At 34.3% G+C, this 12,930-nt stretch overlaps 1 protein-coding gene across 1 annotated transcript in view; it reads left to right on the top strand.

Annotated features, from left to right (window-relative positions):
• HCRTR2 (hypocretin receptor 2) overlaps positions 1-12,930 on the top strand; it is a 153,614-nt gene that overhangs the window by 109,350 nt on the left and 31,334 nt on the right. The window contains exons 2-3 of the mRNA XM_049777019.1: positions 2,010-2,188; positions 8,059-8,302. Of these exons, the coding sequence (XP_049632976.1) occupies positions 2,010-2,188; positions 8,059-8,302 (423 nt within the window). The remainder of the gene's footprint in view (positions 1-2,009; positions 2,189-8,058; positions 8,303-12,930) is intronic.

The following is a 12,930-nucleotide window of genomic DNA, read 5'->3' as shown; positions in this document are numbered from 1 at the left end:
TGACAATTATTGACATGAAAACTCTTCAGTAGGAATTGCAGTCTAATTATAACCACTCTCTGATTTTATAGACTGTTATGTTCCTAAACATATGTTATGTTTAGCCAAGGCCCATAAATTTAATGTTTCAATTAGCTCATGAATGAAATTCCTTTAAAGGTATTTTCCCTTAGGATGTCATTGATATTAAATAGCCTTGGGTATCTGAATTGCCTAATTAGTATTTGTAATATTGAGACTGAAACTTGTTGTATTTTGTCTTTAAATTTTTAGTAATTTTTTGGCAATTAAAGTTTTATCTTCAAAAATTTGGGGCTGACTAAACTTTGTTGGATATGGCCCCATATTTTGGTAAATATAGCATCTAATTTATCAAAACAATTCAGTGATTTAAAAAATATCTATTGCACGCTGGACATTGAAAAACTATAAGGAATGAACAAATATTGTTCTTTAAATTTTACATGACATCTTGTCAGCCATACGCAAAAAGGGAATTCAAACCTTGATATGAACAATGATAAATGATATGAACAATGGTAAAAATAATAGATTAAAAGACTTTGATATCAGACCTAAAATTGGAAGGTATATCAAAGAAAACTTAGACAAAACACTCCAAAACTTAAAGACTAAGTTTTTTTAAGGAGGAAGCAGCACTATCCAAAAAAGTGGAACCAGAAATAAACAAATGGGACTCCATTAAACAGAGAAGCTTCTTCATAGTAACTACGTAACAAAGGCCACCCATGGAATGGGCAAAACTAATCACCCAATACCCATCAGATAAAGGTACTGACAGAACTTAATAAAAAAAAATAATAATTAAAAAAACATCAAAAAATGAGCAGAAGGAATGAACACATATTTGCTCCAAAAAGAAATACTAGCTAAAGGCACATAAAATATGCTCCACGTCACTAGTCATCAGAGAGATAAAAATTAAAACAACAATGAAGTAACATCTTATGCTACAGAGATTGGGATCACAAAGAACAGTGCTGGCAAGGATGTAGAGAGAATGGAGCTCTCATTCATTTCTGGTGAGAATGCTGTCTAGTCCAACCTTTCTTGAAAACAATATGATTAGTCATCAAAAACTGGACATTGAGCTCTCGTATGATCTAGCAATACCACTCACAAGGACATACCTTAGGAACACAAAAACACAATACAACAATGCTCTCTGAACATCTATGTTTATTGCAGCACTACTTAAAATAGCCAGAATATGAGAAGAAGAAAAAAACAAGTACTCAACAACAAATGAGTAACTAATGAAACTGTGATACACATTGACTACTACACAGTTGTTAAAAAATCAAGTCGTGAAATTTGCCTGGATGGACATGGAGACTATTACACTGAGTGAAATGTGTCAGAGGGAGAGATAGACTCAGAATAGTCTCCCACATCTGTGCGCTTTAAGACAAATAAAAGACATGGGGGTAGAGAAGGAGTGAAATGAAGAACATAGGTGGTGGAAAAATTTATTGGTGAAGGTTGGTGTAAATTTGATGACTGAAACCCAACTAAAATATTCTTGTGACCCCGGTGCTTAAATAAAGAAATTATTTGAAAAAATTCTTCATGTCCAGAGCAATAGCACAGTGGTAGGGCTTTTGCCTTGCATGTGGCTGACCCAGGATGGACCTTAGTTAGATCTCTGGTGTCCCATATGGTCCCCAAGTCAGGAGCAATTTCTGAGTGCATAGCAATGAGTAACCCCAGAGCGGCAGTGGGTGTGGCCCCAGAACAAAAACAAACAAAAATACTTTATGTCTCAATTTAAGTTCAAGTACCAATAAAGGAAGCACTACTATGATGGGTGGAGAAAAGTCTTGCAAAGTAAATGAACAAATGTGCCTCTGGGTTATTTTATTGTACTAATAGTGTCTACCTTCTACTTCCAGATAAGATCACAAAGAGTCACCTTTAAGACTTTACAATTAAAGTTGAGAAAACGAGTCAATCAAAAATAGTTATTGTTCTTTTTTTCTTATAACTAGTTTGTGTGGCAGTGTGGAAGAACCACCACATGAGAACAGTAACCAACTACTTCATAGTCAACCTTTCTCTGGCTGATGTGCTTGTGACCATTACCTGCCTTCCAGCCACACTGGTTGTGGACATTACAGAGACCTGGTTCTTTGGACAGTCCCTCTGCAAAGTGATTCCTTATTTACAGGTAACGTTTTTCAACATTTTGGGATTTAAACAAAGAAGCTATCCCACAAAAGTATTTTAATTATAGTCATGAATTATTAAATTAAAGGGATTCTAAGAAATAAACTGATATAGATTTGTCAGACTTAAGAAAAATAATACCTGAAATATTTTAGGTAACTCATTTTTAGTCTAGGATATAGGTTCATTGACAAAAATTGCCAACTTTACATATATAAAGCTATAAGTTTTAAATCTTAATAATAAGACAAAAAACTTATAAGCTCTGATGCTTGGGGCCGGGATGATGGAGTATATTATACCATTTCTGCTCAATCATCAGATGTTTTTCAGCTACCATAACTAAAATGGGTGACTCTAGTGTCTGCCATATGTAAATAAAGACTCATAAACACTGTGGTCAGGAGTGTATTTCCACCAGAAAGTATTGTATATGAGAACCACAGCAGCCCCCTGACAATTTCACCTAAATTTTTCATGAATATCACATCTAATTCAATGTTACTCTGATGAAGAATTTGTGTATATGTAACAGCTGAATAATAAGTCATTGCAACCAAAATTATGTGCCCAGTTAATGAAACAATGACAGAAAAAGGAGAAACCACATAAATTAAATAAAGCAAGTCTTCAAGTTATTGTTAGATGTATCTCAAACTATTTACTTCTTTAATTTCTCATTTTACATTTGTAAAATACGAAATTTAAAGAAATAATCAACTGAGTTTATCCCAGTACAAATGATCAAAGCCATCTATATTTATCAGATATTTTATTGTACACTGAGAATTTAAGAGTTACATAATTAAAGAAGAAGAGTGTACAAGTTTTAATGTCTTTGGAATTTCTGTTCTTAATTAATAATTATGATTTCCTTGTACATAAATGGTAATATTCTTAGTTAATATATCATAAATGGTAATTTACTTAGACAATTATCAGTAATTATTCTTTGGAGAAGGATCACCTTGTAAATTCATAGTATATTTACAAAATATATCAACAACCATTACAAATTTTGTTGACAATGGAAAGCTGTTTTCTGTTATAAAATTACTACTAGAAATTAAGAATAAATAATACTAAGAAAATAATTTCATGACTGATATTCTAATAAGTTTTAAATCTTTGATAATATCCCTTACTAGTGGTAGAAGTTATAGTCTTCATAGACATATATGCCTTTTAAAAGTTTCATAGTGAATAACATGGCGACTTGTCAATATTTGTAAGTATAACTGATCATTATCTCACATATTTATTTTAATCAGCACACAAATGACATTCATCATATTTGAATAAATTGATACTATTTTAAATAATAAGAATTTGGGTGATGACTTACAAATTACAATTTAGGTGTTGACTTACAAAACAAATCTTTACATATTTGGGGTCCAGAGTAATAGTATGGTAGGCAGGATTCTTTTTTTATATGCACCTAAACCAGGAGTGGTGAACAAGTTCGACACAAAGAGCCAAAATTTTAAACTGTGAGAGTCAGAGAGCCACACCACGCAGTGACCTGCCAAAATAGACAAACACTCAAACAAAAGCATATAATTTTAACAATATATTAAACATATATTGCATTTTGCCTTTTTGAGTGAGGTTAAAAATCCTGCAGTGATGGTGAGGGTGTGCTGCGTCCTCCACACAAAGAACTAATGGCAAGATGTGACACAACATGTGACACACGGTCACCCCACTCGCTGGCCCATGCAGTTATTTCCAAGGGATGGGAGACGGGATGCCGTAGTCTGGGGGCATGACTTCGTGCTCGGAGATCTCTCCTCAGAGGTCCCTCCTCAGAAGCAGCAGAAAAAAATCCAAACTTGACAAAGAGCCACAGTATACAAAATAATGATAAGAGACAAAGAGCCGCATTCATTTTGGCTGGAAGCCGCATGCGGCTGGAGAGCCACGTGTTTGCCACCCCTGACCTAAACCAAGTTCAATTTAATCCCCAGCATTATCTTTGGTCCCAGAACCTGCCAAGAGTGATAGCTGAGCCCAGAGCCAGGAATGAGCCCTGAGTAACACCAACTGTGATACAAAAAAAAAAAAAAAACAAAAAAAAACGAAGTGAAACACACTTTATTTATATCCTTTACAAAAGTTTTAATAAAATGGATCATAGATTTCAATGTAAACCTAGAACTCAGAGATAAAAATAGAATAAAAAGGCAACAACAAAGGTGCAATCTTTGAAAAGAATATTGATAAACTATTAGAATGTGAAAGTTCTGCTCTATAAATAATGTCAAAAGAGTCAGAAAAATTCCAGAGAATAGGATAAAATATGTGAAAATGATATTTAAGATAAAGAGACACTATCCAATACAAATGAAGCATTCATACAGCTTAACAATAGGAGAGGCAAATAAAACAATATAAAGAGGCCTTAATAGGGGGATGAGCGATGTTTGCCTTGCTCGTGGCTGACCCAAGAGGACCTCGACTGGATACCAAGGGCCCATATGGTCTCCCAAGTTGAGAGCAATTTTTGAGCATATAGCCAGGAGTAACCCCAGAGCATTACCAGATGGGGCCCAAAAACTAATAAAACAAAAACAAAACAAAAATGGAGACCTTAACATAACCATAATAAAGGTCGCTTATAGAAGATGGCAAAGAAATATAGAATGTTGAGTCATGTTCTTTTCGGGAAATTCAAAGTAAATTGTAAAAAGATACCACTAAGTACTTACTAATCTGATCAATTTTGGGATACTAGTAATATTAAATTTATGTTAAGATATGAGTAAATAGTCATTAATTATCAGTGGTAATGCAAATTGGTATAACTACTTTGGAAGAGAATTTTGCAATTTCTTGCAGTTTAAAGTCTACTCCTTGGAACAAGCAACACTTTCTTGAGACATATCAAAAGAAAATGACAACAACATGATATTATTTAAACCCTCCTATGGATGTTTATGATAGCTTTGTTCATAGCTGCTGACTAATATAAAATATATGTCATTTAGTAAGTGAATGGGTAAGAAAGCTGGGGAATTTGCAAGCTATTATTGAGTAATAAAATAAATGAACTATCCAACCATGAAAAAATATGATAAAATGTTATTTATTTTTGGTGTGTGCCTATGTACAACAGTGCTTAGGACTTACTCCTGACTGTGTTTAGAGATCACTCCTGACCTGATTTAGAAGTTCATATGGGTTCCAAGTCAGGGGAATGCAAAATAGTACCTTAATATTCTACTATCTCTCTAGCTCTCATAGTTGAATTTTGTTTTCTTTTTTGTTTTGGATTTTGGGGGCGGGTTGGGCCACATCTGGTGACGCTCAGGGGTTATTCCTGGTTATGTGCTAAGAAATCTCTTCTGGCTTGGGAGACTATATGGGATGCCGGGGAATCGAACCGCAGTCTGTCCTATGTTAGAGCACATAAGGCAAATGCCCTACCACTTGTGCCATAGCTCCACCCCTGATGGTTGAATTTTTTGTTGTTTGTTTTTGGCCCACATCCAGCAGTGCTCAACACTCAAGGATTGCTCCTTATGGGTTCTGGTAACCATATGACATGCCGGGAAATCTAAATCGACCACATGCAAGACATGTACCCTACACACATGTAATATTGCTCCTGGCAGGGCCAGAGCGATGGCGCAGTGGTAGGGTGTTTGCCTTGCATGAGGCTGCTTTGGCTCAAAAAAAAATTGCTCTTGCTCCTGATGGTGTAATGTTAAATGTAGCTTATTCACTAAATTAACCAATATAAAGCCTATATGATTCCAATAATGTTAGAAAGGACAAAACTATGTAATTTGCAAAACATGTTTTTTGAGAATTGGGTGAGATGAAAGTAAGATAAAGAGGGTTTTTAATATAGTATAAATATGATAGCATTATGAAGCAATTGTGAAGAAATATGTTGTGACACATTAGACCATAGAATGTAACATCTCTGGGGGCCTGAGATACAAGCAGAGTTCTTGTGATTTCTGGCACTACTTCCCATTTCCCAAGGTTGCCAGGAGTGATTCCTGAGTACAGTGGTAAGAGTAAGTCCTAATTAGAGTGAGACTATATATCTTGTATGGATGAATAATACACTAATATCACTTCATTCACAACTAGATCTATAAACTCAACATTTTTAAAATGATTTACTCACTGCTGAACTGATCTGATATCAATATCTAAACAAGGACCTTTAGAAGTGTACTTTTAAAAGTAAAAGGAACAAGTAAAATTTATATTTTTGATGTTAGAATGCAATTTTATATCCTCCAAAGAAAATGTTATAATTTTATATGCAAGTATATGTTATATACTTTATTAGTCAAACACTCATATTAAAGTCCTGGTTTCTAAAAGCATCTTCAAAGTGCTCTACTGCTTGTTTATATTTATATATTCTCTTACGTTAACACGTAAATAGTATTTGACCTTATTCTCTCACTATTGATGCCAGCTGAACTGTTTGTAATGTTTGCAAATGAGCTGTTTGGTTTTAGTTATCTCCCTTTCACGCCCAGTAGTGTTTAGGAGCTCCTAAACACATACTCATTCTATCAGGCTGACATTTTAATATAAGAACCTGAGAATCCAATGCTGCACAGATCCTGTATATCAGAAATTAACAAAGTCATTCTGAGTGAGTACCAATATTTAGTACCAGAAATTAAACCAGTCAGCCCCTTACAGGGCAAAAGGCTTAACCCTTGTAGTATAAGTCTGGCCCTTCAATTGAATTATTGTTAATCATCATTATTTCATAGGAGAGGAAAATGCTAGGAAAACCTTTCAGATTTGAACTGGGAGATATATTCTATTCATCCACATAGATTAAAACTCAGAAAAATGAATTGCTAAGTATTGAATGTGTTATACTTTTAATTCTAATTCAAATTGGATAAATATATCCCAGGTCCAGAAATTATGATTGGTTAATTTTCCAGACTTAAATCACCACAGTTATCTTCTCTGGGGCAAACCATGGTTCTTAGAACTCTTAAATGTTCAGCTTATTTACAGAGAAAAGTGGAGGTGTAGAGGAAATGGGAATTGAATTAAGAAGTCTTGAGTTCACTTAGAGCTAGCAGCAAATAATGTCTGGGAATTATCAACAGACCTAAGCCAAATCTGTTAATGAGTTTAATGTTATATTTCAAGTAAAATTAACTTTTTGGACAGAGTGAGAGTATAGAGAGGGTAGGGCATTTGCCTTTATGTGGCTGAACTTTGATCCACAGATACCCTAAGCCCTGCCAGTGCCCAGATCATAGCCAGCTGAGCTCAAAAATGAATAAAAATTAACCTTTGTGAAATAACATATTTTAAGTGTTTACTTTTGATTTCTGTTATAATTCATCATCAAAAAATTGATATGTTCCAATTAAGAGCTAAAATACCAGGGACTTAGAAATAGCACAGTCGGTGTGATCCATTGAGGGCAAGGATTGCCAGGAGTGATTCCTGAGCACAGACCAGGTGTGGTCCCAAGACAAAAACAAGAACAACAAAAAAGTATTAAATACTCTTGAGGTAAAATTCCTATGTGATAATTTAAAAAATGGCATGGCATGTTATTCTCTGTAAAAAAATTTCCTTCAAATTAAAAATTCTTTTTCCCATTTAAAGACAATTCAAAAGCCTGTCAATGGAAAAGCTGCAAAAATTATCTTAGCAACTATTCAAAGTATTTTGTATTCTATATTAAAATATTTGGCATACAAATTGCAGTGGTTCATAGCACCTATTTATATTTAAGGTAAGAGGCAGATAATCTTTTTGAATATATTTTTAATATTTTTGTAGCTTCCCTTCTAATGTGGTGAAAATATTTGGAGTGATCTGTTTCCCACCTCTTCCTTTCCTTGCACTATGTTCTTTCTCTTCCAGACTGTGTCAGTGTCAGTATCTGTCCTCACCCTGAGCTGCATTGCTTTGGATAGATGGTATGCAATCTGCCATCCTTTGATGTTTAAGAGCACAGCTAAGAGGGCCCGGAACAGCATAGTCATTATCTGGATTGTCTCCTGCATTATAATGATTCCTCAGGCCATTGTTATGGAGTGCAGCACAATGCTCCCAGGCTTAGCTAATAAAACTACTCTGTTTACTGTGTGTGATGAACATTGGGATGGTAAGTATGCCAAGTTGCATAGATAACATTTATATTATAGCTTAAAAACTGGAAATATGATTGGTATAGCCACTAGAAAGCTGGCCTTGGTATCTTATTGTCATTTATTAGCAAACATTTGCATAAAAGTAAAAACAAAGATTACAAAGTAATTGCACCAATCTGCATCTTTTCAAATGTACTGTTGTCTAGTTTTCAGATAGGAAATGAAAGGAAAAGTTTATTACACAATTTGATTGGTTACATTAGGTTTTTGTTTCTTTTCCAAGTCCCTAAATTTAAAAAAAGAACTCTGAGCCAAATACTGAAGATATTGCTTGAATGTTACATAAGTGAACTGCTTAACAAATATTACTACCATATTAGAACTTTTCATATCTTTAGAGTTGGGCACACATAGTAGTGATCAGGGTTATTATTGGCTCAGTGCTCCAAGGTATTTTGGGCAGTGTATTGGAGACAATAGAGTACTAGGGGATAAATTCAGATCTTTTGCATGCAAAACATACAATTTTTCTTAAATCATAATCAATTCTGAATTATTCTTTATATTATTTAAACCTAAAAATGTCTTCTGAAATATTAGCATCTTATAGGCTGATACATTATAATGCTTCCATCATCAAGCTATCTTGAGGACTTCAAATTCAATTCAATTTTTCATCTTAAAATAATACTCTACTTAGGAAATGACTAGAATGACTATGTGGACCTATAATGTTTTCTGAGACAAATGATTTAAATCTGCTTTCTCAGTTTAGTAATTTAATTATATTACTTAAACAATTATATAGTTAAGGAATTGTATTAATTTTGAATTGTTTTTAGTTTTCCGTATGATAAGTATGGCAGTCATATGCACTTAAATAAAAATTTTAAAACCTGTGTTCCTATGGTTTAAAACACTCACTGGCAATCAGATTTATCTTTAAGAGTAGAAGCATTACTATTGGATAGCACTAATAGCAAAGAAAATAAAAAGAAAATTAAAAAATAAAATGAAAGAGAAAAAAAGAAAAAGTTAAGTAGCAAGAATATTTGTGAAAATTATTTTATCTCTAATAAAGTCATTAATACAATAGCAGAAGGTATATTTAGATCTTTTTCTAAATAATAGATAAAATATAATTAAAAAGGCATGTGTCTATGTGTGGAAATTGTTATTGTTTGCATAGGCACAGAAAAATATGGGGGAATTAGAAAAAAATTTCGGCTTAAAACAGGGAGACACATGAAGTATTCTGGCAAAAGATCAATTCCAGGTTCCAGAAATACTAGGTTATTCAACCTCAAAATCATTCTCTGTGGTCCCAGTAAAAGCTCTTCACAATTATTGTTGTTGCTGTGAGGTTTCTGTAGATCCTTAAATCCTGTTTTCTGTACAGATCCTTCTTCAAAGATTGACATGGAGCATCTTCTGGTTTCGTCTTATTAGGTGGCAATGCAGAAAAGCCTGCCCTGAAAACAGGTTTTTGCTGTTACTAAGTCATCAGGGTGTCATAAGAACTCTCTTTGGAATAAATTGATGCTAGGGCAGCAGTAGGTCATTCCCTGGTACAAGTTTGATTATTGGTGATTTTGTAGAAAACCCTGGTTGTTTCTATAGATGGCATCCAAGGTTCAGAGGTGAATGGTCAATGTCTGATTTGCTGAAGCTTATCTCAAGTAACTATGACAGGTTTTTAGGGTATAAAGCCCCACTGCAGTATAAGACTTATTTGTTCCTATCACTGTTAGATAAGAACTTGTTTTCACATGTAAGATTTCCCCATTTTAATGTGCCTATGCAAAAAGGAACAATAGCACAAGGTATTACTTGTGCATATGGAGGCAGAGGAACAAACCCAACAATCCCCATAACCTGGTTCTAACATGAACTCTTAACACTAGAAACTTATCTACTAAAAATCTCTAGTAAGTAAATCTCCATAAATGGGGGAAATAGTCACTACATAAGAAGATATTCAATAAGGATCTTACCTATTAAGTAAATACATCTAAAGAAATATTTAAAGGGAGCGACATGTCCTCTTTAAGTCCTTTGAAATAGTCTGGATGGGAGCGTAAAATCCGGAGCCAGCTTAAGCCTGGTCTGTATAGTCTAAAAATGGCTCCCATTAGTCACATATTAGGAAATGTCCTCGAGCTGGGGCCTTTCAGAAACAGAACCCAGTAGCAAGCAAAAGTCTAGTGAAGTGAGGTGGAGGAAAAAGGAAAAAGGAAAAAGAGCAAATCAGTAGCAGTAGAGTATTAGGTTCTTCTTAGGCTGAGAATCTATCTTTTCAACTTTGGGAGCTGGTTGGCAGATGGCTGGCTTGGGGGAAATGTTCTGCTTCATGAGGAGTTAAGAATTGAAGATAAAAAGGATTAAATGAGGAGCCGGAGAGATAGCATGGAGGTAGAGTGTTTGCCTTGAATGCAGAAGGACAGTGGCTCTAATCCCAGCATCCCATATGGTCCCTGAGCCTGCCAGGAGTGATTTCTGAGCACAGAGCCAGGAGTTACCCTTGAAAGCTGCCGGATGTGACCCAAAACCAAAACCCAAAAAAAAAAAAAAAAAAAAAAAGAGAGGGGTTTAAATGGGGGAAACACCTGATGGGGGATGTGAGAGGGAAGGCTTAGAAAAGAATTTGAAAGGTGGTAAGCAAATAGGGGGGAGAATGGGTTTTATATGACAGGTGGAAGGAAAATATACAAAATAGACATTTTATATATATATATGTATATATATATATATATTAAAGACAAACATTAGACAGACAAAAAATGGCCAACACATGCACTCATGTACACACATAGGCTTCATGGGTTAGACTGTGTGTAGAGCATTCTTAAAAACAATCATAATTTTCAAGAATGGAAAAATAAGTGATATGGTAATGAGCTCTATAAGAGGAGTCTATACCATGTCATATTGTCTAGTGGGTCTTGAGGATTCAGTTTCCTTTCCTAAAAGCAATCTAAAATTATGAGCATTATGCTATAATGGTAAACTACCTACAATTGAAAAGATTACAATAACATATTCAATAAATATGCTCTGTAACAGGAGTTCCTGGCATGCAATTGTATATTCCATTGCTATTTGTGGACATAAACAATTGATTATATTATCAGCCATAATCATGTAGAAAATAAAAAGATTAGAATTTTTGTCATTCCATTATCATAACGAGCTGTTTTCTGAGTCTATTATAGAATAGAATTGTGATGTTGAACTGAAGTGACCACCCTATATGTCCATTTACCACTGTGGACAAAAATATCAAGGATTTATTATAAACATAGTAAAATGAAACTATTTATAGTGAGCAGTGTAGTGGGATTCAATGACTTATAAACACATTTTGCCCATTTCTTTGGACAAAAGCTATAGAACTTTATTATAGGTTTCTATAAAGATCAGTTGATTGGACACTTGCTCAAACTAAACAGTGTATCTATTCTTGATGGGACAGTTTAACTCATTGATATTTAAGAAAAATATTCACAGAAAGGGCTATTGTATCATTATATTGTGTAGGATAGTTTTTACAATTAAGGATTTGGTTTGTGTAATTGCTCCTTGAGTAGCTCATTTAGGCTCAGTTTGGTTAGTGCAAATATTGTGAGTTCTATTTTGTCTGAGAACGATTTTAACCCTCCCTCCCATGTAAATGAGAGTTTTTGCTGGGTAGTGGACTCTAGGTAGAAAGTTTCTTTCAGTAGATTGAATATGTCACTCTACCCTTTTTTGCCTGAATTGCTTCAAATGAAAGATCTGGTTTTATTCTTAATCTGTTTCCTCTGTACTTGAGTTAGTTGATATCTCTTTTTGATTCTTGTCATTTGGATTAACAAATGTCTTGGTGTTGTTCTATTATGGGCTATTTTGTTTGGCACACTTTTTGCCTCTTGGATTTTTATAGAAATCTCTTTAACAAAGGTGAGGAAGTTCTCTATTATCTCCCTCAGTACAAAAAATAGTGAAAAGTTAAAAAATTGTATGAATATTATTTTAAATATAGTACTTATGTTCTACTTATGTAAATTCAAATATCTTAAGTATTTGATGAGGAGCTATATTAATCTGGAGAAAAACAGACTCTGTTTTTAAAAACACATACTATAGAATTAATCTAAAATGTAAATAATAAGGAGGGTGAAGCCTCATTATGCCAAACGCCATTGCAAAGGGCTACAGCCTTACCATTGGCTATGGCTTTTCAGAAAAATGCATCCCAGAAAGAAGCGTTTGCAGAAGCTATGTGATTGGAGGTGAGAAAGAACACTCAGAAAGGTGGATTATAAAGAACATGGCTTCTCTGCTTCATGGTCATGCACATCCTCTAGCCAAAAAACCCCACCATAACACATAGAAAAAACACACAAGTGTGACAATGGGAAAACAAACAGGCCAACACCATGCCATAAAAATGGCAACACTGATGACCTGAAAAGTGCCAACCAACTAGTTAGCCTCTCAAATAAAAGTTTAGGAAAGAAATATGAAGGGTGTTCATAGACCTTAAAGAAAGCATAGATCGAGGTGAAAGGACCACAAAAACTAATCAAGAGAACATTAAGTTAGAAATCAGAAAACTCCAAACTGAAATAACAGGAGTGAAAAACTTTGTAGAAAATTGAAA

The sequence above is a fragment of the Suncus etruscus genome, chromosome 7, assembly GCF_024139225.1.
Source record: "Suncus etruscus isolate mSunEtr1 chromosome 7, mSunEtr1.pri.cur, whole genome shotgun sequence".
NCBI lineage: Eukaryota > Metazoa > Chordata > Mammalia > Eulipotyphla > Soricidae > Suncus > Suncus etruscus.
Note: the sequence above shows the minus strand (reverse complement) of the source record. Positions and strands in the feature narration are given on the sequence as shown.